Source organism: Pleuronectes platessa, chromosome 6 (assembly GCF_947347685.1).
Source record: "Pleuronectes platessa chromosome 6, fPlePla1.1, whole genome shotgun sequence".
Taxonomy (NCBI): Eukaryota; Metazoa; Chordata; class Actinopteri; order Pleuronectiformes; family Pleuronectidae; genus Pleuronectes; species Pleuronectes platessa.
The window spans coordinates 8,998,430-9,026,334 of record NC_070631.1 but is presented as its reverse complement, the minus strand read 5'-3'; the positions used below and the strand labels follow the sequence as shown (position 1 = coordinate 9,026,334).

At 43.2% G+C, this 27,905-nt stretch overlaps 1 protein-coding gene across 1 annotated transcript; it reads left to right on the top strand.

Annotated features, from left to right (window-relative positions):
- LOC128442850 (glutamate receptor-interacting protein 2) lies at positions 1–26,798 on the top strand. The gene is made up of 24 exons (XM_053425451.1): positions 1–40; positions 3,571–3,651; positions 4,375–4,510; positions 6,867–7,012; positions 8,580–8,663; positions 8,762–8,837; positions 9,823–9,968; positions 10,904–11,051; positions 11,126–11,295; positions 14,641–14,769; positions 14,969–15,130; positions 15,834–16,020; positions 17,942–18,087; positions 18,188–18,268; positions 18,624–18,687; positions 19,090–19,235; positions 19,900–20,044; positions 20,300–20,439; positions 20,963–21,145; positions 21,238–21,397; positions 23,535–23,649; positions 23,963–24,190; positions 25,026–25,172; positions 26,280–26,798. Exons 1-24 carry the CDS (start codon positions 1–3, stop codon positions 26,475–26,477), a joined length of 3,258 nt encoding a protein of 1,085 aa, XP_053281426.1. The 3' UTR covers positions 26,478–26,798.
- Positions 26,799–27,905: the final 1,107 nt, after the last annotated feature.

Here is a 27,905-nt window from a genome sequence, read left to right as displayed (position 1 = left end):
ATGCTGTGTGGTCTGAGGAGGGACTCCAAGAACAGCACTGGTAAGAGCAGCGCACGTTGGTCCTTGCGGTGCAGAGTGAGTGAGGTGTCAGCTGGTGCGGTGTAGGGGAGGATTTTATCGCCGGAGGGGGCGAGTGATCACCTGGATCATTTCCTCACCTGTAAGCAGCTGCTTGTGTCTGAAATGAATTCATCTGATGCTCCCTCAGACAAAACAGGTTAATTTAATTCCAATATGTTAAATTATTCTTATTAACTAGATTTGGGGGGATTTGTTTATGTTGGTAATCTATTAAACTGTTCAGTTGTTTCAATTTTAGCATAATGGCAGTGATGGATCATAGGAGATTTAAATGTCACTGACCTCAGCCACCAGCGCTCGGTCATGTGTATTCGGGGCAGATATAGCAACACAAACTGGGTCTGGCAGGCCCCGGTTTATAAATAAAGTTTTACTTTCCCAAAATAGCATTATGATTTCAATGTCATTGTCAGCGCTGCCCCCTATATTTAACCTACATTCTGATTGGATATGACAGGGATGGCGCACACTGCCCTGGAATTAAGTCAGGAGTCAATTAACTCACCACATATTCATGCGAGGGTGTAGGATTTAATTTGTGTCCTTTATTTTAGCTGGTTAATCACGTCCTCAAGCCAAAAACTAACTTCCTCTACAAAGACAAAGGGCTTTTTCATTTCAGTTGCTGGATGAATTTTTGGGCTGTTTATTAATCAGCTCCATCCTGATCATTACCCAGGGCACCAGGGTGAATTGGCTGTCGTTAACTGGAGGAAGGTGGCTGGGGGATTGCCTGATGGTACAGTAGTGTTCAGTCACGTGCACTGCATCGGCTCTGTGTAACCCAGAGCTAATGTTGCCTTTTGACTGCAATGACAGCTGCTGGACTGTCAGGGCCCTCAGGGGCCCGCGTGGGTACGAGGCTTTTGCTCAGCCCAACGTGTTTGTGATGTGTCACTCGCTTTGTGTGTGTGCGTTTGTGCCTCACAGCTACTGGACAGGAATATTTGTGCAAGGATGTGTGCGTAAATTAGTGTGAAATACCGTATTACGCATATGTACTGTATGTATCACTAAAATATGCAAGTCCAGTGAAGATATTTCTGCAGCGGAGGTCTGACTCATGCAGCCGCGTGCAAGAGAAGGCTGGATTTTCTTCATTACGCCTCATATCCAGAGTTTGCCCAAAGGTTTCAGGTCAGGGAAGGTTTGACGTAAGATCTGCCTCTGAGCTGTCGGAAGGTGTCTTCTTCTTCCGCTGGACACACATGGCGAGTTGATGTGGACAGAGAGGAGACAGGGGGGTGACTGTCCTCCCCCAGTCCCGTCTTTATAGATCAGCTCAGGTCAAAGAGAAAGACAAGGACATGTTTGAGTAACTGAAATGAGGTTTTTCATGTCAAATGGAAAAACGTTCTGAGACGTCACCTTGAAAACAATTACAGACTCCGATCCCCCATTTAATATATTATATAGGCCTTAAGTATACAAGGAAACACGAAATTAACAGATATTATTATTATTTATATTTAGTCTTATCTTGGTGGAGTATACAAAGGAAGTGTAATGTAATGTGGACGTTAACTTGAGACCACTTAAGTCACTATTTCTTTACATTTCTGCAAATTAGCAATAAAAAAGTTTGCAGAATGTGCTAGTAGTAATTCCTGTTTCCAATCAACCCATGGATGTACAGACTGGATTATTTTAATATAAGAAAACTAACACAATGACTCTCAATCAAATCTAACTCTCATATCTACGTCTGGAGCATCTTCTTCACTAATTCCTGATCAGACGTTTATTCGGATGAACGTCAGAGTTCATGATATCGTTGGTTGAAGTCAATTACACTCAATCTTAAATATCCAATATATATTTATATAATATATATAAATCAATGTATATATAGCATGCCTGTGTGGTCAGATTTGACTGAGCTGTGAGAAGTAATACGATTATTTGACACAAACTGAAATACTTGGGCTCTAGTGGTACTGAAGTATCTCAATAGCCTCTGTGAGCTGTGTGTCACAGTCGCTGCTGCTGTGTGTTTCAGGCTTTCCATTGTTTGAGAATGAGTATGGAGGCCTGGCTCATAGTTTGAATACCTCTGGTTCAAAGGTTACACTATTTCTGAAAGAGCTGTTAAGAAACCAAGATTTTAGTGTCTGCACTATTGACACAGTAACTGGACACCAGAAGGAAGAAGGGAACTCAGAGAGTGCATACCTCCACCACGGCTAACGCCTTATCTCACCTTGTTGGAGAAAGTAAAAAAATGAATTCCAGTTCCTGCCAGTTTACCAATATACATTAAATTGGTTCTTCCTTGGGTCCTATCCCACCTGTTCACAAAATGGCATAGGCATCGGTGTAGTAGTTTTTGAGTAATCCTGCTAAAAACAAATAAACGGCAGTGAAATCATTTGATTGGCACTCAGGTCTCATACCTCCCCCAAGTCCATCAGTCCCCAAACAAAACAACACTTAAATTCACAAATTCCGCATTTTTATTTGGATCTGCACCAAACTGCAAACTCAATATCATTCCCCTAAACAAGCCAGATTTTTTTTCTTACAGAACCATGTATAGTTCTCTGAAAAAACTACAAACATGATGAAAAATGTCCTGAATCTGTCCGTTCCTCTGTATCCACTCCAAAATACCACGTTTTTGCTTAATCTTGCCAGTTAACTAGCTAGCTATCAAACAAACAAACAAACGCAGATGATAACATAACCTCCTTGGCAGAGGAGCTCGAGCCCCGAAGTGTTCGGCACTAACATGCACCCTCCGCTCTTAAAAAATAGGACTTGCCAGTTCTTCCTTAAGTTTGCAATATACCGATCAGTCGGTGCTGGAGAGCTGAAAAGGTAATCCACAGTGGACAGGATTAGAGAAGTGCCAAGTCAGTTTTCTCATCACTGCGGCTGCATTCATGTTCAGATGGCCGTGCAGCGGCTCTGCTAATCTGTGGCCAGCCCAGTGCTGCGTCAGAAATGAAATAAAAAACACACACACATTTCCCCCCCGAACAGCAGATTGAACATTCCCAGCTTTCTGTAGCAGCTGCTGTAAATGACATGAAAATGATAATTTTCTCTCTGTGCACAAACAGTCCATTAGCCGCATGCTGTTCCTTCAGGAGAGTTTCCATGCTTTAGTGCTGCATACATCGAGCTCCCTGAAATTATGTTCTTGTGTTAAATTAATGGTTTTCAAGGGTCTTTGCTGCAGACGGAGAGGAGCTATTAGAAACCCTTGACCCTTTTCTAGGGGGATTTTGGTGGAAACAAAGTGGAGCTGCAAGTTCCTGATTTCAGGCTGATATAGTCTCATCTTCCTGGCAGACAAATGTGGTTGCTGGCTTAGGGATGTTTCGCTCCCAGAGCCCCCACGCTACCCAGGGTGCAGTTCAAGGCATTAACTTGTCACGATGTGCAAAGCACGGTCGTGTTCATTCAGTCTTCTGCTGCAGAGTTTCTCTATACAGTGTAACTACAGTTTCCCAACAGCTCCTCTATACCTCACTGCTGTCTCCTCAGATGAAGGACCATACTCAAAGGGGAGCAAGGAGTCCGGGGGACCTGACCAATCACATTTGTCCAGGAGGCGCAGCCTTTCAGGTACGATCCAGTCAAACCGGACTTCACATCATGTTGTTTTCTGTCTTTTGTCTGATTCATGCTACTGCACCTAATTCACCTGTGTCCTCACAAAGAGAAAGAGTCTGACTGGGATTTTTGACTTTGTGCACGCAGAGTTGTGCGTCTGCTGCATTTTGTTTGATGTTGCATTGTTTTGAATGCTTACGTAAGGTGAAAAAAACCGCTGGTGTGGCACACCTGTCACTGGTACTAAACCACACTTGGTAGACTTCACGTAGAGGGATCTGAGAGCTCAGCACAATGTGGACGACAAGACAGAATGAGTCCTCTGATGACAACATATAACCACATATTCACCAGAGCACATGAGGAATTTTCAATCACTTACGAAAAAAACAATTGGCCTTCAATGTATGACCTAATGAGTAATTACGTACTGTTTGTAAAAATGCACTGATTTCAGTATTTAGTAAAACACCACAATAGGACTCATCTCCCTCGTCCTCGTCCTCCTGCTGCTGAAGCAGTCACACAGAATCACTCACACTGAGAGATTTGAAGGGACAAGGAAAAGACAGCAAAGTGAGAGAATAAAGTCTGCGGTTGTGTGTCAGCGAGCGTTTCGGTGGGAGATTCAGGAGGGAAAGATGATGAAGAGTCTTTCCCTGCCTCTGAGACGGGGTGATTCGCTCAAGCAGATGCTAATGCCGACTGCGGATCTGTGCCTGTGTCTGTCAGCAGAGGAGTACCGAGGAGTGACCACGGTGGACCTGATGAAAAGGGAAGGCAGCAGCCTCGGCCTCACCATCTCCGGAGGGTCTGATAAGGACGGCAAGCCCAGAGTGTCAAACCTGCGGCCAGGTGGGCTAGCTGCCAGGTGAGATCTCTGCCCTGTGATGTGATCTAAACCTGGCAACCACACCGAGCTGTGTCACACGTCTGCTGTCACAAACTAGCACGTGTTACGAAGTCCTCCCCCCCCCCCCCCCCCCCTTGCAGAACTGTAGCCGTTGACTCCAACCTGCAGAGTATAATCCCAACAGGGGCTTGGTTTTAAATAAGGTCTCCAAGAAACAATGTTTTTTGAGGGGGTATCTTTTCTTTAATATATAATACTAAACAATTCTTCAGTGAAAAGTCTAAAAACTGTTTTTGAATTGTGTTCTTACGTTATCCAAATGTTTCCAACAATGTTCAAACCAGAGAAATTCCCAATTTGTATTCAAGGTTACGGGACGTTTCATTTTTGTTTCCTTGTCTCAGCTTCTGGGGCGAACAGCGTATGAAGAAGGAAAACACACACTGCTAGCCAGTCAGCCAGATAGCCAGTTAGCCAGTTGGCCAGTTAGCCAGATAGCCAGTTAGCCAGTAAGCCAGTTAGCCAGTAAGCCAGTTCTTTCCGCCCACTGTTTGTATCGGCCTCTCGTAATGGATCAGGTAGATTGTCATCGCCGATGGTCGTGAACACAACGACCCCCATGATCCCACGAAGCTTCTGAATGTCACCAAACAAGTCTTCATTATTAGCGTTTCATGATGATTAAGCAGCGTGAAAACACACACACACACACACACACACACATTTTAAGAATGACACACACCCTCTGAAGATTTCCTGGCCAAGTATGCCATCGCCTGTCAGGTCCACGGAGGTTTAAAAACAGACACTGTGCTAATTCTTCCCAGCAGCTTGTCTTCACACAGCCGACTTCCTGCTTGTGTGGAAGTGCTCGCTAATTTACTGGGTGGAGGGACAGGAGAGAGGGGGACGGGCAGAGACGTTGTGTGATGAGGCCGGAGCGGGCCTGTCATCCCGCTCCGGCCCTGCTGGACGAGACGCCTGTCTGTCTGTCTGTTGTCAGTGCTGATTGGCAGCAGTAGCCCAAAGGTGAGCGGGCTGAGCCGGGTAGAACATCCATTTAATTAATTAGCTCTCCAATGAGCAGTGTGTTGACTCAGAATGTCAGATGTGAGACACCATGTACACTCATCTCTGAAGACGGGAGGCTTTCAGCTGTCGCACACACACACCGCTCGACACAGCTGCCTCTGCGTGTCGGTCCACATACCACAAAACGGTTTATAATTACACTACCGCAACAGATTAACGCAACAAATCATGATTGCCTCTGTTGACATTCAACGTATCGTTATTTCGGAATCAGTTTTTTATTTCTGCTTCTCCCACCCCCCCCCTTGAGATTGTGCAGTAAAAAAACCAGCTTGTAATCAGATTTAATGGCTTCATCTCATCACATCATGATTAGATCAAGTAAAGAGGACATTTGTTGCCAAAATGAGCTGTTGGGCTGATATAGTTGGGCCTGACTGTGACAAACAAGTGGCTTATAAAGACTAAAGACCAAAACAATGAGCTGAAATAGGAAGCGTAAAGTTAGTGCGGTGGAAGAAGGCTGAAGTGGTGCCTGTAGAAAATGATTGGCACTAGCTGTTTTCGACATGTTTCACAACGACATTCATTCAACTGCACAATTTGAGATGTTTACTCACATGGCGACGCTGGAGCCGGTGACGTTTTCTGCAACATCTTCCTCCACCAGGCAAACCTCAAGGTTGTCTTCACCCCTTCCCGGTTGTTTCTAGGTCGGTTTGTGTGTTTGCTTCTTGACAGATAAGTCAGATCCAGACCAGGGGGCGAATCCAGGAAGTTCGTTTTTCACTTTCAGTAACAATGCAAGAAGGCACATTTTTGCCATCTTCTTCAATTTCCTAAAGAATGATAATTCTCAATGAAAAAATCCGGCACATTTAGAGGACTAATATCTAGTTTGTGTGTGTGTGTGCATATTGATTAAACACAAGGGGACCTTTGGGCCTTAGTGGAGGTGTGTGCTCTACTGAACATCATTATCTTCATATATGTGATCATTAATATGGAGATTAGCAGAATATGTGAATATCAGCAGATTCTTCATCGCTGCTCTTATTCCTCTCAAACAGCAGAGCAAGTTCCTGCTTCAATAATTGGTCAATTTATTGATGCAAAAACAAAAATCCTTGATAGTTATGAGTGGGTTCATCATTACAAGCCACATCTGTCATTTTACAGATGTTTGCAGTTTTAAGATGTTAAACCTGACTATAATAGCAGGTACTAATTCAGAATTGAGCTGATACTTCAAATTGTATTTAACGTATTTAAATCACCAACAAGCCTGCAAGGAAAGAAACCATCAGAGTGAATGTGTGAGTGTGTCCGTCTCTTTCCACAGGAGCGACCAGCTGAACGTAGGAGACTACATCAAGTCAGTGAACGGCATCAACCTGTCAAAGCTCCGCCACGATGAGATCATCAGCCTGCTGAAGAACATCGGGGAGCGAGTCGTGCTGGAGGTGGAGTACGAGCTGCCCCCGTTCGGTGGGTGCAGTCAGTGCCGGAAACATTATATTGGATTTTGAAATGCACAAAGATAAGATTAAGGTTCCTAATCAACAAGACTATATAACTTTGGTATATAATCTGCATTTAACATTTAACCTTCAGATGACGCAAACTGATAGTAAGTTCTCCCCCTTGGAGCAAAGTTAAAGATGGCACCCGCGTCTCTCCAGCGCTCTGATAATAAAATAAAAACTGGGAGAGACAGAAGCATCAGCAGGACAGTGTTCTCTCTACATCCCTCCAGATATGGTGAACATAGTTATATCATCACTGGTTGTAACCCACATTGAATATTATTCTGTTTTTTTAGCTGCAGCTGGAAGGAGGGAGGCAGAAAAGATGCAAAAAGAGCTGCTGGACTTGCTTTAAACTGTTCTTATCTCTCTAGCATTAATAAAACAGCTTTCCAGACAGTCTTATCTGTCTAGGAAAACCAGACTTCACTTAGAATCCTGGTGTTTATTAGAAAAAAACATCTTCTTAAGTGAATACGCCACCTAAAATGTTTTGCTAGAACTGGTATGAAGGGTCAATTGTCATCCAGGAACTGAAACACATTATTTAAAAGCTCTATTTAAATACAGTGCTGTGTTGTAATAACATCTAACGGCGTCTGTTAATGAATAGAGCTTGGCTCAAATTACATGTGTTGATTAATGGACACCAGGAAGATGAGAAAGTCTATTCATGGCAGCTGAAGAGGGTCCTCTTCACAAGAACTATGAACATGCCACTGAAATACGAAACTTTGTTCTTTTGATTTTTCGGTTGTGTTCCATATTATTTACCCCCTTGAAAACAAGATGATACATCTCAATGGATTTATCCAATGAAAATAAAGGACTATAATATTTAGATAAGGGACCAAATTGTAAAAAAATATATAAATTCACACCTGGACATCTAGATGAACAAGGCCACTGCCTCTCAAGAAGCACTGATGTCAACATGTTTTAATTTTTTTCTGTATTCATGTGTTGCTCAGCTGATGTAAAATCCTCCATCAGCAAAACACATGCATCTAAGTCACGTCAATTTATTCACAGAGCACATTTATTAACAACATATGTAAAGCAGCTCAAGTGTTTTGCAGAGATGAGAATCACAGTTGAACACAGACTTTCAATTAAAGACATCTAGGTCACATGGAATTTCGTTTTTAGCATTTGCATGTTTTGACCCTCAGTTGTAACCTGTAATCATCTTTGATATTTTTGTTCCTTTATTTTATTTAGTCTCATTTTAACCGCCACATCTCGACTTCTTTTAAGATGCAGATCACCAAGTCGATACTTATCGTGTTTCCCAGATCAGGGCATTGGCCTCAGACGCAGGGCTGCTCCCCAGGGGCCGCACAGTGTCCACTGCTCTCTGCGTCAATAACATGGAGCAAATGCTGAGAATTCATTTCTCCACTGAGATCAATTAAACACATTTTCTCGAGGTTTCGTTCACTCTCTTGATTCAACAACACAGAGAACACCAACGCTCCAACTTTACAAGCTTTGTAGTAATACTTGTTTATTTTCCTCTTTACTCTCAGTCCAGTCCCCTGCAGGAGTCTTAACCAAATCCATAGAGGTGTGTTTACACAAGGAGGGAAACAGCTTTGGGTTTGTCATGAGAGGTACGTGCGTGGTGAAATAGTTGTTATGAACAACTCAGTCAGAACAGTAACCTTTTTATCTTTGCAATGACTTATTCATTTGAGTTCTGGATTTTCAGGAGGCTTCCATGAAGACTGGCGCAGGTCTCGTCCACTGGTGTGCACCTACGTCAGACCAGGGGGTCCTGCTGACAGGTAAGGACGTATATACATTTACATACACAGAGATGTATATATATATATATATATATATATATATATATACACACAACTAGCGATTGAAATGTCTCCTGCAGCAGCAGAACAGAGTCACACAGAGAGTCGGGCATCTGGGCTCCGACTTAAGTGATGAGCAACTATCTTCGAACTCAATGTCAGAACCTAGAGGTGGATGGGGGAGGGGGAGGGGGGTTGGGGGGACTGAGTCGGGCAGCAGAGGCATTGACAGGCAAAGGGAGAGATGGGAAATCTTTGCAGCTTAAATAGACCAGATTTGGAGGGTGTGTATGAGAGAGGATTGTGGAGAGTGAGCTGCTTGAACTAGCTCACTGGAATAGAGTGAGTGTGTGTGTGTGTGTGTGTGTGTGTGTGTGTGTGTGTGTCAGTGTGTGCCTGCACAAGTGTGGCAATTTAGGCTATTTATATGGCTTGTATCCATTTTATCTCTTGATCATGCATGAATGAGCCTATTCAACTTATAGTCTCTGTGCATGCATGTGTGTTTCCGGATTGTGTGTATTTGGATGTATAGATGAATGTATATGCTTTTCGCTAATTGCCTTATATTTAAGAATTACTTCAGCTTTAAACAACAATATATTTACGTAGGCACATTAATGTGGCCTGTGTATTAGTGTGTTCTCGGGCCCCTGCATGAAATTGTGGCTGCGACACATATAGTGTATGTTATCTTCCAAGCAGAAAGGGCAGTGCTCATCCTGAGGCTACCGCAGAGCTGCACGTCCCCATAAAAAGTGCGAGGATCAAAACAGTGGAGCAGACATAATTCAACATCAAAGACTTTTATGGCCGTTTATCTTGTTTATCCTTCATCTCACCTGGGAGGAAACACTCTCATGTGGAACTCTTGAATGATTCACTGTGACCGGTGCTTCAAACGGCTGTATGGTCAACCGTGTTCTGTGCTTCTCTCTCTTTCTCCCTCTGTGTGTTTCTCCAGAGAGGCCACGTTGAAGGCCGGGGACCGAGTATTGAGCATAGACGGGATGCCTTTAAACAGAGAGAAGCACGCTGACGCTTTGACCATGCTGATGCAGAGCGGCCAGGAAGCTCTGTTCCTGATTGAGTATGACGTCTCTGTCATGGGTGAGCACACAAACACAGGGAGTATGTGGAGGCATCGTAGGGCAGCGTTGCTCTGAGGGTAAATAATGTGGCCGTTTGGCTGTGTGGATGCGGGGGAGTGTCGGTGCTGGAGACGCCACCAGGGGAGTCACTCTGGCCCCGTGAGCACACTTCAGCAGAGAAAGGGTATGGGTGAGATCCAGGGCTTTATTATAATGTCTCTCTCCTCTCCTGAATTACAGCAGGTTTAATCTCTGTTTGTTCCAGAAAGTAAATATTTATTTTCTGTCATTGCAGTGCTTGACTATTATATTTTCAGGCAGACAACTTCCAGGAACATTCGTTTACATGTGTGTTTTTTAGGAGATAAAATAAACTGTGTATTAAATCTTTGCACATTAAAGTGACACTTCAGTGATTTATTGTTGCACTTGCAAAGAAGTTGGGTTGTGAAGTTGTAAAGTTGGGAGATTCATTCTAAATAGTTATTAAACATTTAAGCAGCATTGGTGGAGATAGTCATTAAGTTTTAGTTCCTCGGGTTTAATACAGTTCCCATAATGCTGCTTGTCACTGTCTTTTTTATTAACCAGGGAAACTCCCACATCCCCAGTTTCTTACACAGGCTTTCTGTTTAGAAATGTGTTTTATATGTATATTACATTATTTATGGTAATGTACAAAGAAAGAATGTTAAGTCATACAAACAGAAAATGTTTAGTAATCCATCCATGATATACCAGATTATTGAAAATGTGAAACCATTGAGAGGCTGTGATGGTTGGATGTAATATTCTGAATGTGAGGAAATTATTCAGGATTTGAGAATTGAATTTATTCGTAATGCAATGGAAATGTGAATCTGACCACAGTGTTGTGATGATTGTGTGACTCTCAGACACAATCATGGCTTCTATCACGGCTTCTATCACCTCTGTGTGTATTATCCCTTTCAGAGGCGGTGCAGCAGGCCTCGGGCCCTCTGCTGGTGGAGATAGTGAAGGGTCCCTCTGCCAGCCTGGGGATCAGCCTCACCACCACGATATACAGGAGCAAACAAGTTATTATCATTGACAAGATCAAGGCAGCGAGCGTGGTGGAGAGGTGAAGCCAGCCCCATGTGTGGTACTGTTCCACAGGCCTCTCCTGGCTCAGTCTGACCAATGTCTCACTGTCAGGTGCGGAGCGCTGCATGCCGGGGACATCCTCCTGTCCATCGATGGGACCAGCACGGAGCACTGCCACCTGATGGAGGCCACGCAGCTTCTCGCCAGCACCTCAGATGTCGTCAAACTAGAGATTCTCCCGGCGAGTCAGAGCAGACTTCCTGTCAGGCCACAAGACACAGGTACTGGGTGTCCTGCAGCCGACACCGAAACACAGTGTGAGACATTACATCATGTGACACAAGCTGTCACAGAGAGTGCCAGTTCCATTTTGTGGAGGCATCATTTCCAGAGCTCAGGATGACAACTTCACATGACCAGCTTCTGTCTGACCACATACAAAAAAATCCCCACTACATTTAGATTTATTACTTTAAAGTACGGCTATTTTAATTATCTACCAAAGATAGACAGACAGACAGACAGACAGACAGACAGACAGATGTTAAACTTTATTGTCTGTCCCAAAGTGACAGGGCTCAACAATACATTTCACATTTGAAAACACACGATACATATTTAACAGCAAGACAAAAAAATTCACACAATTCACATTTGAAACAAAAAACATACCACACATCTTGAAAATCTTAAAATGCAGTGTCTGTTTTATAAATATACAATTTTGCAGGACAATGCAAATGACCTACAGAGCACAAAGTTGACTAATTGTTGGAATTTATTGTTTTACCACTACATCATTTATATCTTTTGACGTAGTTGTGTAGCTGTGTGACCTACAAGCATAAAGAGCCACGGCCTCCCACATGCCCTCTTCCATGTGAATCAGCCACTGTGTGTGCGTATGTGTGTGCATGCTGCCAGCCACAATCCCCCTGCCGACGCACTTGACCTCTTATGCATACCAAGAAGATTCCCACACATGCAGATACACACAAACACGCATACGTTCCCCATTCGGATATCATGTTCGTGCCATGTTCTGCAGACCTATTTGTGGGTCAGCAGCTGCAGGAGCTACTTAACATGCAAGCATGGGAGGAATCATACGACATGACAAAGGGAAATAAGCTGCAGTTTAATGGGATGACGGAATCCTCCTCTCTAATATCTTTCTTTATCCCCGTCTTCGTGTATTTGCCTGGTCCAGCCTGAAGGCCACTCTTCCAACTGCCTTTGACACTTATTTTCCATATGTGCCTAATCAGTTTCTGAGATTAGCAAAGAGTGAAATCCTCCAGTGTTGGAGGGAGTGCTAAGACCACAGTGAAAATGTACTCATTTAGATTAGAATAATTCTGCTAAGATAAAATAATATTGTAAGGCTGTAAATTGCACTCATAAATCAGTAGCAATCAAGAAACTACTTTTATTTGTCAATTCCAATGGACAACACTTACTCTTAAAGTGTGTACTATTAGAAAATCAAATCAGAACTAATAAACATCCACTGACATTCAAATCCTCTGGACTGGCCTTTAGATGGATTTTTTAATCTGTACATATTTTTTTACGATATTTTGACATTTATAAGTAATATAACATTTTAAGTGATTGATTAAAATTTGTGCTATGTTTCCTCCATGCCCAGAGATAAATTTAAAGATATATAAATGCTCTTCAGGACATCTCGGTGAAATACTTCAACTGTATGGGCTCATGTTGACTATTGAACCGTCTCCATTCAAAGCAGCACATGCGTCATTCCTCTATAACAGTTCAGTCGTGAATCTTGTCTTTAGAAATTGAAATTAAATCGTCACGATGAGACGATCTTTTTTTTTACACTTTCCCCCTGGGGACAAGACGCGATTATAAGATGCAATTTGTCTAATCTCCTCAGGGGATTTAATAAGACTGATATGGCCACTGAGAGATTAAGAGTTAATGTTTCCTACCACCAGCACAGACTGAAAACACCATTTCTTGGAGAGCTTCCCCTAGGTGGGCTTAGCGTAAGCCGGCAGAGCCACAGCTTTACAGGTTTGACTGAGTCCAATGGAAACCGGTTCTCTGGAGAAGGGCCCTTCTGAGTATATACATTTCGATTTAACCAGGTCCCCTGAATGTGGCAAACATCCCAGGCCCTACTGTAGTCCCAAGCAAATCCCCCCCCACCCAGTCTGCGTGTGCGAGTTGTCAGCGATTAGACCCCCGCAAATGAAGCAGCAAGGATTACTGTCACATGCAACACTCAGTGACAAATTTAGCTGCGTGAATCCGCAAAGGGGAGTTAATTATTGAGGTGTGTGTCTCGCAGTAGGTCAGCTTCCCTTCGCATACTTCATAGATGCTGTTTGAGTGAATGCACAGGATTTGACATGAGGGATGAGATGCCGTCTAGAATTAAAGGGATAGTTCACCCGAAAAAGAAAATTCAACCAATATCTACTCACCAACTATGCCAATGGAAGGAGTGGGTGAAGTGTTTGATTCGATCAAACACTTAAGAAGTCTCAGTGGTAGACAGCGTTGCAGCCAAATCCAAAACAGTTGAAGTAAACGGTGACAGATTCTTCAAACGTCCATACTGCTCCTGTGGTGTCATCCAAGTGTCTGTAAGCCCCGACATTCAGATTTGACTTGAAACTGTGTAATTTACACCATTTTTAAGCCTAAGTGATCCACATGTGAGGTGGTTCCAGAGGAAGATATCTGAGGACATTTAGTTTCAAGTCAAATTTGAATGTCGGGGCTTGCGGACACTTGGATGACAACACAGGAGCAGTATGGAGCCACTTTATGTTTTTTTTAATATTGATTGTTTTTTACATTTGAAGACGTTGTCGCCAGCTATTTTAATTGTATTGAATTTGGCTGGCACGCTGTTTACCCCCCACTCCATCGGACTAGTGGTGAGTAGATAATGAGTGAATATTCATTTTTGGGTGAACTATCACTTTAACAACAATCTCTGATCTGTCTTTGGTTCAAAGCAGGAAACATCCGCAGAAATGCTAAAAGGAGAAAAATAACCCCCACATTCATATGAATCAAGTAAAAGACACAATCTCAGCACATTTAGAGCAAATCTTTTTGATTGGCCCTGCTGCAGACACTGACCCTGCATCATCAACCATCAAGCATTCAGCTGTGACCAATCAAGGTGCAGGCACATGCGTCGGAGCAGAGTTCCTCTCTCTGTCATCATGCCCAGAGATCAACTCTCTCACACTGTTTTCGCACCTTTGGGCTCTTTGGAAAATGAAATGGTAAAAATGATCTCCAATCTGCACTCGGCTTTGTGGAAGCTTGCTAGAAAAAGTAAGACTTGTTCTTTTCTTCTTCTTCTTCTTCTTCCCATTCAGCTCCGAGTGTCTAACTGATTCTCAGATGCTCATCAAAATACATTTAAACAACAGGATTACATCTAGTGCACCGTGACGACAACATTAAATATCAATTACTCTGCTCCCAATCAGCCTCCAGGCTCTGTGTGGTGTGGTGCAAATTTAGACGTGGCGAATGAAAGCGGGATTTCATGGGTAGTATTTAGAAAAATGTGTGCGGCTGGATCTAGACGAGGGGATCTGGTCTTACTAAATGGATTTCTTTTGCCGCTGCAGTCAAAGTGCAGAAGAGCAACCATCACCACTGGGACCAAAGCAGCAACTACTGCCATCCCCCACACGCCAGCCACAGCAAGACATGGAGCAGCCCCAGCCACCCACACAACCAGCAAGACCACTGCAAATGTAAGTTATCACTTGTGACAGCAGTGCTGCTGGCGAGACACCAAAGCAGGAGGCTTTTCTCTCCTGCACGTTTGTTCCATCTTATCCCTCCAACACTGTTACCTCATCTCTTTTGTTGCATGTTCCCAGGACTGTATGCTGCTGCTGTGATTAAAGCTGTCATGTGGTGTAAGCTCACTGTACCAATGTCTCCTCGCAGCTCTGGTGAGTGGGGGCTTCTCCCCGTCCTCCACTGCCACCTCAGGCTTCAGCAGCCAGGGCAGCAACACACTGCCCTGCTCCATCCCCCCGATGGCGCCCAACAGCCCCCGCAGCACCACCAGCAAGAGGCGGAACAGGAAGAAGGACCACAAGAGCTCACGTATGACAAAACCACCTTTTCTTTTATTCCACATTAAAGGGTCAGTTCAAGCAAATGACAAAGAAACAAATAAAAATGTTATTAAATGGCAATTTACTGCACAGTTTGGATTTTATCTCCTCAAGTTTGACATATTTACATCAAACCAAACCTGATGTTTCTATTGTCTCTGTAATTTTGGCTGCCTAGTTTATATCAAAGAACATAGACTGAATAACAGAAACACCTCAGCCACAAAGTGGGTCCTCCAGAACAGTTTAGATAAAAACATTATATCCTCCATGGCGGTGAGATTTACTGCAGGAATGCAACCTACCTCAAATCTCAGACTTTAAAATGCAGCCTATAGGTTTAGAATCTATATCAGTCTTTGAGTGTTAAAATGTTTTCTGTGATTTGAGTGTGCTGACCCGTCAAGTGTTGCTGCAGAGCTGTTGAAACACCTTTTTCTGCCTCCTGCTTCTCCACCACACTGCGTGAACACATGTGACTGATCACTGACGTAGAACATGACTGACGTACACTCTGATCCGTGACTCATTCCCATGTTGTCTCTCTGGGTGAACGTCTCTTCCCCTAACCCTCCTGACTTTTTCCTCTGTGGCTGACAATCCTTCTCGTGCTCCATTTATCTGCCACGTCTCCACCACTATCTCTGTCTGATGTGCCCCCCCCCCCCCTCCTCTCTCTGCCTCTCCCTCAGTGTCTCTGGCGTCCAGCTCTGTCGGCCCGGGGGGGCAGATTTTCCACGTGGAAACGGGCGAGGTCTTCCTGAGGGGGGATCCGCTCACAGGTTTCGGGCTCCAGCTGCAGGGGGGTGTCTTTGCCACAGAGACCCTGTCCGCTCCCCCAGTCATCCGCTTTATTGAGCCCGACAGCCCAGCCGAGAGGTAGCAAGCCTTAACACCTAACCAGTAAACACACAGAGAGTCACCTTGAACCAGAGGACTGCTGATCATTCAGCTCTGCAATCAAACATGTGTTTAAAGAAAGTCTGATTATAGCCGGGTGCAGGAGAGATGCATTTATCTCATGTTGGGTCTGGACCCACATAGCGGGTCGCAAATCAGATGTTAGGGGTCATACTTACACAAAGCTATATCACGGCTATATTCTTCATATATATAATGTTCCATACAGTACTTGCTTTATTTTAATTTAGCTGTACTGGCTCTGTACAACAATTTGTTTCACCCTGAATTTATTGTCATTCATGTTTACAGACATTCATGGTCCCCAGAGAATGAAGCAAGTTTGGTGATTCGCTGACTTTAATCTAGCTCCACTACAATTATAGTTGAATATGACCTGAGAGTTACCGCTGTTGCAGCCTATTGACCCTGATCGATCGATATAATCCTTGAAATATATTATAATATATGACCCTCAGAAATATATAAAGCAGTTTGATAAAAACACAACTCGACAATGAGCTTGACTTAATGAGCTCAACATGAACTCAGTCATTTTGACACATGTTCCCTCTCAATGATCAGAGCCTCGGGGAAACAACATGGTTCATAATCTACTTCAGTGTTTTGTGACAAATTAAATCATCTAGAGAGAGAGAGACAGACACAGACAGAGAGAGAGCGAGCGAGGAGGGTAAACCTGAGGCTTGTGGGGCCTCGGAGGGTCTGAGGGCGGCTGCTGACTTTATAGATATCAGATACATATATGTGGGCCGATGTTTTCTGCAATCTGTTCACATCAAACATCACTCATTCTATGAGATAGTTGAGAAGAATATTTTTTTTACTGTACAGTAACCAAATAAATATCATGGTTGCCTGATTTTCTTTTTTTCAGTAAGATCTCTGCATTTTAACTCGAGAGATTCTCAAAAATATTAAAACGAATGGCTTCACAATCACAAAATGTTCAAGAAAGAAAGACAAATGCTGTAAGTGCTCCCTGATCCGGATAAACAACAAAATGACACGGGCTCTTCACTGACCCATTAAACCTCCTTCCACCAAGTTTAATGCTAATCCATCTCCAAGTGTTTGTGCAATGCAGCTAAATAACTAACAAAACAAATCAGCCTCCACCTATTGTTTCATGTCAACACAGCTGATCTATGAATCAGAGTCGTACTAATTCTGGAGGTAGATATTGATTCTTTTCATCTCGACACATCAACAGAAAATCATCAGGATTATTAATTAATTAATTATTATTATTAATTAAGATCAGCAGTAGTAGATCCATGTGTTTGTATCGGTGTGTTGTATATCGATCGACTCTACGTGTTTCAGTCCAATTACCACACAGCTCTGATCAGGCCAGCGCGTAGTATCTGTCCTTGTCTGGTACGATTTAATGACGGCGTCTGTGCCGGCAGCACTGGGCCTTCTCCCCGGGGTCTGGTAACATGATGAGTCCAGCGGCGGGTTGGACAGGAGTGAGTCAAGTACAGCATCCGACCGTGATGCTGGCGTCTCAGCCTCCACGCAAGGTTAATGAGCAGCGGTCGTCGGTGAATTAATATCATTTGACAGTGCTTCTGCGTTTGCCCTTACAAACAGGGGTCTGATCAAACGTGTGATGTGTGTGTGACTCTTTGTGTCTGTCTGAGGTTGTGTTGCAGGTTCACATGAGGTCAGTTTGAAAAGTGTGTAATTCAAGCCCAGAGGCTGTACTCTGTTTTATAGAAGGTATTCATGATGCAGTGTTAAATTTAACTATACAGTGTCAAATCAAAACCTTCTTCTGACACAGGGTGTACATAGACTCACTGAAAATCTGTCGTCCTACAGTAGGTTATCCAACAATTAAACCCTTTCTATTGTTTTGTGTGTCTGTGTGAAGGTGTGGGCTGCTGCAGGTTGGAGACAGACTCTTGTGCATCAACGGGATCCCAACTGAAGACGGCACTTTGGAGGAAGCTCATCAGCTGCTCAGAGACTCGGCTCTAGCCAATAAGGTCACAGTGGATGTTGAGTTTGATGTAGCAGGTATCCTCCAGCCGGTCTCCTCCTTTAAACCTGGTTAATTTCGTGGACTCTTGTTTATTTGTGCGTTCCTGACAAAATCTTTACCCTGTATCTCCCATAGAGTCGGTGGTTCCCAGCAGTGGCACTTTCCATGTGAAACTACCCAAGAGGAGAGGTGTGGAGCTGGGCATCACCATCAGTGGTGAGTTTGTTGGCAAGAAAGTGTACACCAGGGGGCAGTGTTGCTCAACAATGCCACACGGACCTGCGTACTGTAAACTTCCGTTGAATCAATGTGCTGTGATCCATAAAACTCAGGGTTGCAAAAGCATGAGGGCGCATAGCTCATTAACTCCGAATAATAATGGCCTGTACCAGCATTCATCGTGACCCTTTATGCACTAACTAGCTCAGGAGAAAGACACAAACAGGAGGCCAAGAATGAGCAGAGCAGCAAAGAGAAAAAGAAGTTGATTCATTTAAAGTATTTGCTCACAGTCACTGTGTTTTTTATCATCACATGAGATGTGACATTTTTCTTTCCTCTGTTTTTCCAGCGAGTAAGAAACCTGGCAAACCCCTCATCATCTCCGACATCAGAAAAGGAAGTATAGCACACAGGTAAGTCCTGTCCACAAAGAAGTCAATTGCATAATCTTGTAAATACAAAAACAGTCAGTGGCCTTCGGTTCAGATGCTGGTCACAGAAGGCAGCTGTTATTTTCTGAACGCTTCAGGGTGAACAAGGCCCATGAGGGGTTATTCATGGGTGAAATAAAATAGTTTTGTGAATCCATTGTGTAATACTAGCCTAATTGGATTGAGCAATCATAACTGGATCAGTAGGGCAGAGCAGCAGAATTTCAGCAGGGCTCAGTGTTGATTAGGTTGAGGGTGAGGTTAGGGTCACCCCCAAGGATCCCACCGAGACACCAGGCTAATAGGATTCCCACCGTGAGTCAGGAGCTGCAGCTCTCTGGTCCCAGTTAATAGTTGTGATCCTCTCGCTCTTGTGTCTGGCAGAACAGGCACCCTGGAGCCCGGGGACAGGCTGCTGGCCATCGACAGCGTGCGGCTGGAGAACTGCACCATGGAGGACGCCATGCACGTCCTCCAGCAGGCCGAGGACATGGTCAAGCTGCGGATCCAGAAGGACGAGGACAACATTGGTACATTAATCACCTAAAACACACATGATGGTATTTTAGGGTTCATTTCAACATTTAGAAAACGTTAGACATCATAGGAAAGTAATAAATCCAACAAATATCCACATCCATTTAGTCTTTTTTTCTTAAAACAAAAATACTTCATTGACCAATATCGTACAACATATTAAGATTCTGTCAACTCACTAATCATTTTATCACTAACTATTGGTTTCAGCTTTACACTAAATAACTATAGTTAAAATTAGCTCCATCGTGACCAGCTACCACAGTAAAATGATGTTTATGCATCAATGCATCAGTTTTAATAACCGTTTTTCTCTTCATATTATTTTGATTCATTTAGGTATATTTTTCTAAATTACATTCATTCAAATTTAATATGTATTACCCTTACGTATACTTAAGTAAATCTTAATCATTTTTGTGGTACTTTCACTTACAGGAGTGCACAGAGTCCTGCCACTATAAGTATATTTGTCATAAAACATTTAAAACTGTTCAGTGACACTAAAATAATAATGGAGAGAATGTTTTGGACTTAAGTACCAACTGTATTTGTCCACTACCTCCATTAACCATTTGTTTCTTCTCAGTGTTCTTTGTGTTTGATATAATCTTGACTCTTATGGATGATTTTTAAGTGTTTCTCCGTGTGCTGCAGATGAGTTGGAGATGTCCGGCTCTATAATCTACACAGTCGAGCTGAAGAGGTACAATGGACCACTGGGCATCACGATTTCTGGCACAGAGGAGCCCTTCGACCCCATCGTCATTTCTGGCCTCACTAAGAAAGGCCTGGCAGAGAGGTGAGAGGGGGGGGGTGGAGGATAAAGATGTTGACACTTACATTAGACAGAGGCTTGTCAAATCTGTAGTGACTCACTTTGGAACCACTTTCTTTAACGTAAGCGAGACAGTAAACAATGGCTGTCTGGTCTTTGCCTGTGACAAGAAGCCTCTTTGTGTCCGTCTCAGTCAGCACATTGGCAGCCTGACAGGTCTCCTGGCCCAGCCTGTCGGTACCGTCTGGTAAACTCTGGAATCTCTGTCTCCTCCTGCAGGACCGGGGCCATCCATATAGGGGACCGAGTCCTGGCCATCAATGGGGTCAGTCTGAAGGGAAAGCCACTGAGCGAGGCCATCCACCACCTGCAGATGGCCGGGGAGTCCGTCACCCTCAAGATCAAGAAACAAGCAGACAGTATGTTTTGTGTTTTATTTCAAATTACAAAAGTATTGGGATAAAAACGAGACATTTTGAAAAACAACATTGGATTAAAAAGTGCAGATAGATTGATAATAGTGACACATGACAAACTAATATTCACTTTTCTTTTTCATGTTATGTGCTCCATGGGCAAAAACATTATTTCAATGGCCGGGTGCCATTTGCAATGAAAAAGTCCATTGCTTAAACTCTTTTAAATAATTTAATTCCCTTCTTATATTCTATACCTTCCCTTTACTGATCAAACATTTCCTAGCACAAAATAAACTTGATTTTAAAAAGCTCTTTTAGTCACAAAGGGGAGGGGAAAGAGGAAGAGTTATCAAATGAGACAGAAGACAATGTAGACACAAATGTAAATCAGGAAAAAAAGATTGTAAATTAGAAAATATGCTATAAACCATATATTTATTATGCTTTTATAAAGTTGTATTTATGTCAGACAGTGTCATTTCGTCCTTGTGTCATTGTGACCTGAGACAGTGTTTGTTCTCAGAGTCTGATGGTCGACAGCCTCTTGACAGAGAAGCTGGGTTTCTCAGTGATCCAGAGGACGAACTGATGGACTCCCATAAGATGAGTAAACACTCCGAGGTCTATTCTGCCACTGTTCCCAGTATAGACTCTGCCATGAGCTCCTGGGACAGCTCTGGGTTCGATGCGGGGTACAGCAGCCAAGGTGAGGCCCACTTGGATGGTCGCTGCTTAAAAATGACCCATTTCCCTTCATCAATTTAGATCGGTGGCGTTTTCTTGTGTTCACATTTCCAGGTACATATCTTCACAAAGCCTCTGATATATTGCTCAATCCCAATGACTGGAGACGCACTCAGCTCAGGAGCCACACGAGTTCAAGCTCTGCGGGGTTAGTCCACCACTCTGCGCTGTATGACGGGAGGTTCAGTGAGGATGAGTGGGACAAGATACCAGGGTGAGTGCAGTTTCATTCCTGTCAATAACTTGTCTGATGTCAGTGCAGTTTTTATTTCACGGCAAAAAAACATGTTTAATTTAAATCATTGTGTATGAACAGTGGTGGAAAACTGTACTTTGGTAAAGATTTGGCTTACGTATTTTCAGTTTACGCAACTCAAGACTTATATTCCACATTTCAGAAGGAAATATTGTACATTTTACTCAACTCTACTTATCCGAGTGCCAGTCATTGCTTTTCGTATTCATTAATATGAACTAATAAGACTAAATGAGGATTCATTATAGATGTAGTGTCTTTGTCCATATTGAATATATCATTCAAGCATTTCACAGTGTAGGTTGGAAAAAATATGTGAACCCCTTGGAGTCAGGAGGTGGTTTGAAGTTTGAGTCCATCCAATAAATCCAGATTGTGGGTTACACACTCTTTAATCTATAACATTTAAATATTCTGAGATTAATCTGCTGACGTGAACCAATTATCTCAGGAGACCTTTGATTAAGAACTCTTAATCTTCATAAAACTGGAAAGGGTTGAAAAGCAATGTCAAAGGGTTTAGATATTCATGGTTCAATTAGAATGGCAGTAGAGGATGTCCCTTTGCGCCATCAGTTCTTTCTTAGCCCATTTCCCATCTTTCCTGGGAATCTGTTGTAGGTTGTGTGTAAACCTGTAGAGAGGGGTGAAAGCATGATCTTGTGCAGCGGAGGTGGCAGAGTGTCTTTAAATAGAGACGACTTGTTACTCTCCCTTGAGGCGGGCACCCAGCTAAGATGGCTCCGACAACAAAACCCAGATGCTCAGTGAGGTAAAGACGGGGGAATCATGGGAGCGGTTTGACGTCACAGTTTGAGTCCAACCTGTGCTAATCACGGCGCTTTGTTGCATGAAGCATGGCCTTGACAGCGGGAGAGGAAACATGCTGCTCCTTTCAAAAAGAACAGAAGAGGACGTGACTTGAAGTTCGCCAAAGCACAGCTTGACACTTTGCAGCCCTTCTGGGACCAATGAAGTAAATATTTTACAGTAAAGTCATTTAAAAGAAATGATTTCCCCCTCCTGATGTCCGAGCTCAGATTCTAACCCAGCAAGGCTTCTGAGGAATGACTTCAAGAAGAATTCCCCCTGAGCATTTGTGCAGCTCTGATCTACAGCTCCCAGAAATACTTGTCTGAGATCATTGCAGCCGAAGTAGGTTCAACCACTTATTCAATTTTAAGGAGTCACTTATTTTTTCCACCAGCACTTTAGATGATTGAGAGTGTTCCATAATAAGACTATAATTGTTTGTGTGTTATAGTCTTAAGAACATTGTGTTAATACAGAAATCCGGGTACATACTGTATATTAAAAAAATTGGATTTGTCACAGGGGTCATTTCACTGCAGAATGAGTACTTTTATTTTGGATTCAAGTGTATTTAGCTGTTAATACTTCTGCACCTTAACGTTGAATGCAGTACTTACTCCAATAGCTTATTTTTATGCAGTGTATCATTGCTATTATTCTGAAGATCTGAGTACTATTTCCTCCACTGTGCACGAGTAAAAGCTTCTTTTCTTCACCTTTTACTTTTCCAATTCAGTGACATAAAAGCAAACTGCACTTGTCTGAGCCACTTTCTCTTCATTTTGTATTGTATGCTTTCATATTTGTGCTCTTCCAAACTGTCCTCTTTTCTGTTTTCTCAGGTATTCTCTCTCTCATCTGCTTTACTAACTGCCCACGAGCTCTTTGGTGTTTTCACATAGACACATCTTTTTCTGTCACCCCCTTGTCCACAACCAAAACCCCTCAAACCGTCCACGGATACATCAGGCTTATGTTTCTCCCCATTTCAATAATTTTTCTCCCCATGAACTCTTCTGTCACATGTTCTCAGTTCTGTATATTTTTTTTTGGGGGGGGGGAACTTTTGTAAACCTGAACTCTTTTAAGAGCTTTATCTAATCTAGCGGACTCCAAGGGGGAGAATTTACATAAACCCTCACTGTTGGTCCTGTGAGATTTTCAAAGGGACTCTTCAGCGTGCGCCCCGAAAAACGGCGTCTCCCATGCTGCCTTTGTACGCAGTACCGGCCTCCAGACTGCAGGGCTGCTCTCACCTTCTGGTTCCTGCATTGTCATATAGATTCGTCAGCCCTCCTCGTTTCCATGGCACCCTAAACCATGAGGACAGCTTCTGGTCCCAGGCTCTGCAGGACCTCGAGACCTGCGGCCAATCGGAGATTCTCAGGGAGCTGGAGGTACGCTCACCCCTCCTTCTCCTGCTTCCTCTCCTCCTCCATCTGCTTCGTCCTCATGACCAGTGTCGACCTAAATGATCATGCCAGATGAAGCATTATAATAATCACCAGAGTGTAATCTGTTATTAAATCTGACAAGACAGGCCAGGCACTCGCTGCTATACTGACCGAGGAAGGGTTTGTGCAAAGCGTCTGCCTCTAATCACATTGTGTGCAGCATAGTGGAGATTATGCTTGTGTGTGTACTTATTTTTGTTGTTGTCTTTTTAGTGCATGATGATATAATAATCTGTTTCATTTTGTGCTCTTTCAGGCATCCATGACAGGTAGTGCACTTAGCCTATACCTAGAGGAGACCAAGACCAATGAAGACTTGATGTTTCAGACTGAGTTTAGCCCCATTAAAAGGGAGGGAATCAACCACACGGAGTCAAAGACTAAAAGTAGCCTGAACACATCGACTGGAGCCAGAGATGCAGCAGCCAGGGGCAGAGGGGACCTCTGTGACGGTTTGTCCAGTACGACTCTGGCACTGCACAAGGTAGTTTGTGTTCACTCTAAACATCTCTCATCCGAACAAGCTTGAATAAGTGTAACGTGTTCCTCTTCAACATGAAGGTTTTACACCTTATCACCTTATCTCTATAAACACACTACACATGGGTTTGTGTAGTGTGATGTGAAAATCTTCCGGTTTCCATTCTTTAGTTTGACCAATAAAATTTGAGCAGACTTCAGTTGTCCGTGATAGAAGCATCTCACTATAAACAGTATCTTGGCCTGTATATCTGCTGTCTACACCGGAAACCCTAAAACATTGGCTGTTGCCCTCTTTTCCTATTCCCTTGTACTTGCATGTAGCTAACGTATGCATTCGATTGAAACCTCATACTCTATGTACAATATACTGCTAATGTAATCTGCAAGATGTGATCCGAGGCGTGATCAAAACATCCATATCATTATTGACTGATCACGCATCTGCTCTCACAGCTTGATGAACAAGGTACAAACAACAGCGTCCCGAGGGAATCTGCCCATTATAAAGTTTAGACCTGCGTGCTTCCTCCCCTTGACTCACTCCTGCTTTCAGTTCATTATAACTGGACCCAGTGGATACCTGGCCAGTCAGGACCTGCACCGTGTGTATGACAAAAGCATGCAACACCCATTACTATATCTCACCCTGTGACATGCACAAGGTGAGATGCACATATGTGAAGTTTGTGCATCCATTAGCCTTGACTTTTACATGATATCTACAGACGTCCATGTTTGCCCATTCCCTCATATGTGTGTTGAAGCCTCTAGATATTTATGAATATGTGCTATGCGATGTAATCTCTGAGTAACTCTAAGGTCCTGTGTGTTTGCAGGTGACCGTACGGAAAGACCTGGAGAGCCATGACTTTGGTTTCAGTGTGTCTGACGGGCTCCTGGAGAAAGGGGTGTTCGTCAACATGATCCGTCCTGAAGGCCCAGCTGATCAGGCGGGGGTCAAGCCTTTCGACCGCATTCTTCAGGTACTGTTCTCGCCTTAGACCGTATATAACGATGGACAGCATGAAAGTACCCCAGAAGTGAAACTAAAGCATCTCGATCGCCCTCGGGTGGCTGGCTAACTCATAAACCCTGCTTCCTCCATGTTAGTGGCTGGGACATTAATCAAAGTACTGAGGTTCAATGTGTAAGATTTAGGTGAAAGGGATCTATTGGCAGAAATTGAATATAAATAATCCTTGTGATGTTTTCATTAGTGTGTTTCATCTAAATTTTACAAATTGATGTTTTCTTTACCCTTGAATGGGCCTTATATATTTAAATTCTGTATTTTACAAAGGGAGTGGGTCCTCTCTAGGAATTTTGCAAAAACTAAAAATAGTTCTAAAAAAAAAAAGGGTTCTGTTAGCACTAATGGGTTTTTAATTATTGATTTTTGGGGTTAGTTTGGTTTTAAGGGTTAGGGTTAGACCCTAGCACATTTCTGGAAAGTGGGAGAATGTGGACATGTGTCGTCCATCTTTATATACATTCGATGTTTTTTGCTCATAGACTTAATCTTTAAACAATAGTTTGACATATTGGGAAAATGGTCTGTATGCTACTTGCTAAGACAGATGAGAGGATCATTACCACTCACATAAGTGTTTGTCAGTCTGAAGCTGGATGTCGTTAGTTTAGCATAAAGACTGAAATTGGCACAATGGCTAGTTTGGTTCTGTGCACTTGTAGCACTCAATAATTAGCTCTATAAATAGTCTATAAATGCTAAATTAAAGGGGCCAGCTGGTTATCTTGGTTTAGCATATATACCTACAACTATAGGTTCTGTGCACTTCTAAATCTCACTACTCAGCTTATCTCATGAATGCTCAATATGTGCTGAATAAAAGGCACCAGCTGGTTAGCTTTGTCTAGAGTACAAAGTGGAAGCTGAGGTGACAGCTAGATAAAAATGTCCGTTTTAGCATGAGGACTTCTTATGAGATTATTGTGATATTTCCAAGCAAACAGCAGATGGAAAAGGAATAATCTGAGACACAACAAGAATCTACTCACCTCAGTTTTTGGATTCAACAGAATGTAAGAGCTCGTTCAACGTTGAGTTTTCATTGGTTCTGATCTTCCAGGTGAACCGTGTGAGAACCAGGGACTTGGACTGTTGTCTGACTGTGCCCCTAATTATGGAGGCTGGAGACAGTCTGGATTTGGTCATTAGCAGGAATCCCCTGGCAGCCGCCGACACCGGGCTGACTGACGACTGTGACGAACCCTCAAACTCACTGTTCTGCTTTCACGAACACATGACCAGCAGCATCGCCCTGTGATCGCAGAGAAAAGACACCAGCCCTGGGACACGCACACCAAACGCGTCACGCAGTTTAGTTTGTCACATTGTACCTCTCAGAGAGACCTTCACACTCGTGTTCCTCTCTCAGAGCATCCTCTCACACGCACAAACACAAACCGCCACTCTCCAGCCCCTGAAAGCATTTGTCGCTCGCACAGCTACAAGTGCACGTTGTTCACTGTCCTCAGTTTTATGCACCGTTCCTTGGAGGCTCTGAATCTCCCCACCTCCCTTCCTCCCCCACAACACCAGAGGCAAAGCCACATGTAAAGTTACATAACAGGGGTCTCATGGCTTCATCACACACACACACACACACACACACACACACACCTCCGGTCTTGAGAGAGAGTCAAAGGCTGCACGCACGTAACCACAGCATAAATGTACCTAACTTTCCTGTAATGGGATTCATGTTCTGATTCAAAGAACAACAATCCAGTTGTGCAAAGCAGATTTTTATTTTCTTTCTTTATGTTGTACACAAAAGCCTCCCATGCAATGCTCTATATGCACAGAGCACACACATGCACACAAACATAGATGGGCGGTGGGGGTGGACTGAGTTATTTCAGCCATGTCTTGGCTCACTGCCCCTGTTTCCAGTCTCTACTCCACACTGCCCCCCCCCCCCCCCCACAAACACACACACACACACACACACACACAGAAGGGACAGTAGCTCCAAATAGACAGAAAGCTACCAGATACTTTCCAAGTATCATGAACTATAATTTACACCCCATAATGCCACAAATTCTTTTACACTCTCACTTTCCTGTTTTGAAGTGAGATATCCCTTGACAAATAATTAATTGTATTTATAAATTTTTTTGGTTACTTTATTTTTTAATCCATACACCATGTTTATGAAGATCGTTTTGCACGTTCTGCAAGTTTCTTTTCAACACTGCATTTGCATACACAGCCCACGTTTACATCCAAAAGTTCACTTTCACTTTTTCATGTTTCACTGTGAGTTTGAGTTTCTGTTTGTGGCACCGGAATATTTTTTTTTCATCAGTTCGTGGTCTATCACAGAGTTTTCCTTAGATGAATCACATCCTTTACCGGAACAGAGGATGAAATGCCTTTTACATTTTCAGTGATTAATGATTTCACCCTACATCTGACTGGGTTTATCCTCAGTGGGATTTGTTTGTGCCATACCAGTATCTATAAGCATGTTAAGCATGCATAAGTAGCTCTTCCTCCTAACATAAAAAAACAAACACTGGATTAATCTCTGCACCAACTGGATTTCTGTGCGAGTGCTTCCCCCTTTTTTATTATCATGAAATTGTGTTTTTATAAAGCATAGGTGTAGAAAATCTGGCGTGTCGATCAAGCTGCCTCTCTGGAAATTAATACTAATTTCAGTATCCTGTCTTGCCTGATGTGAACT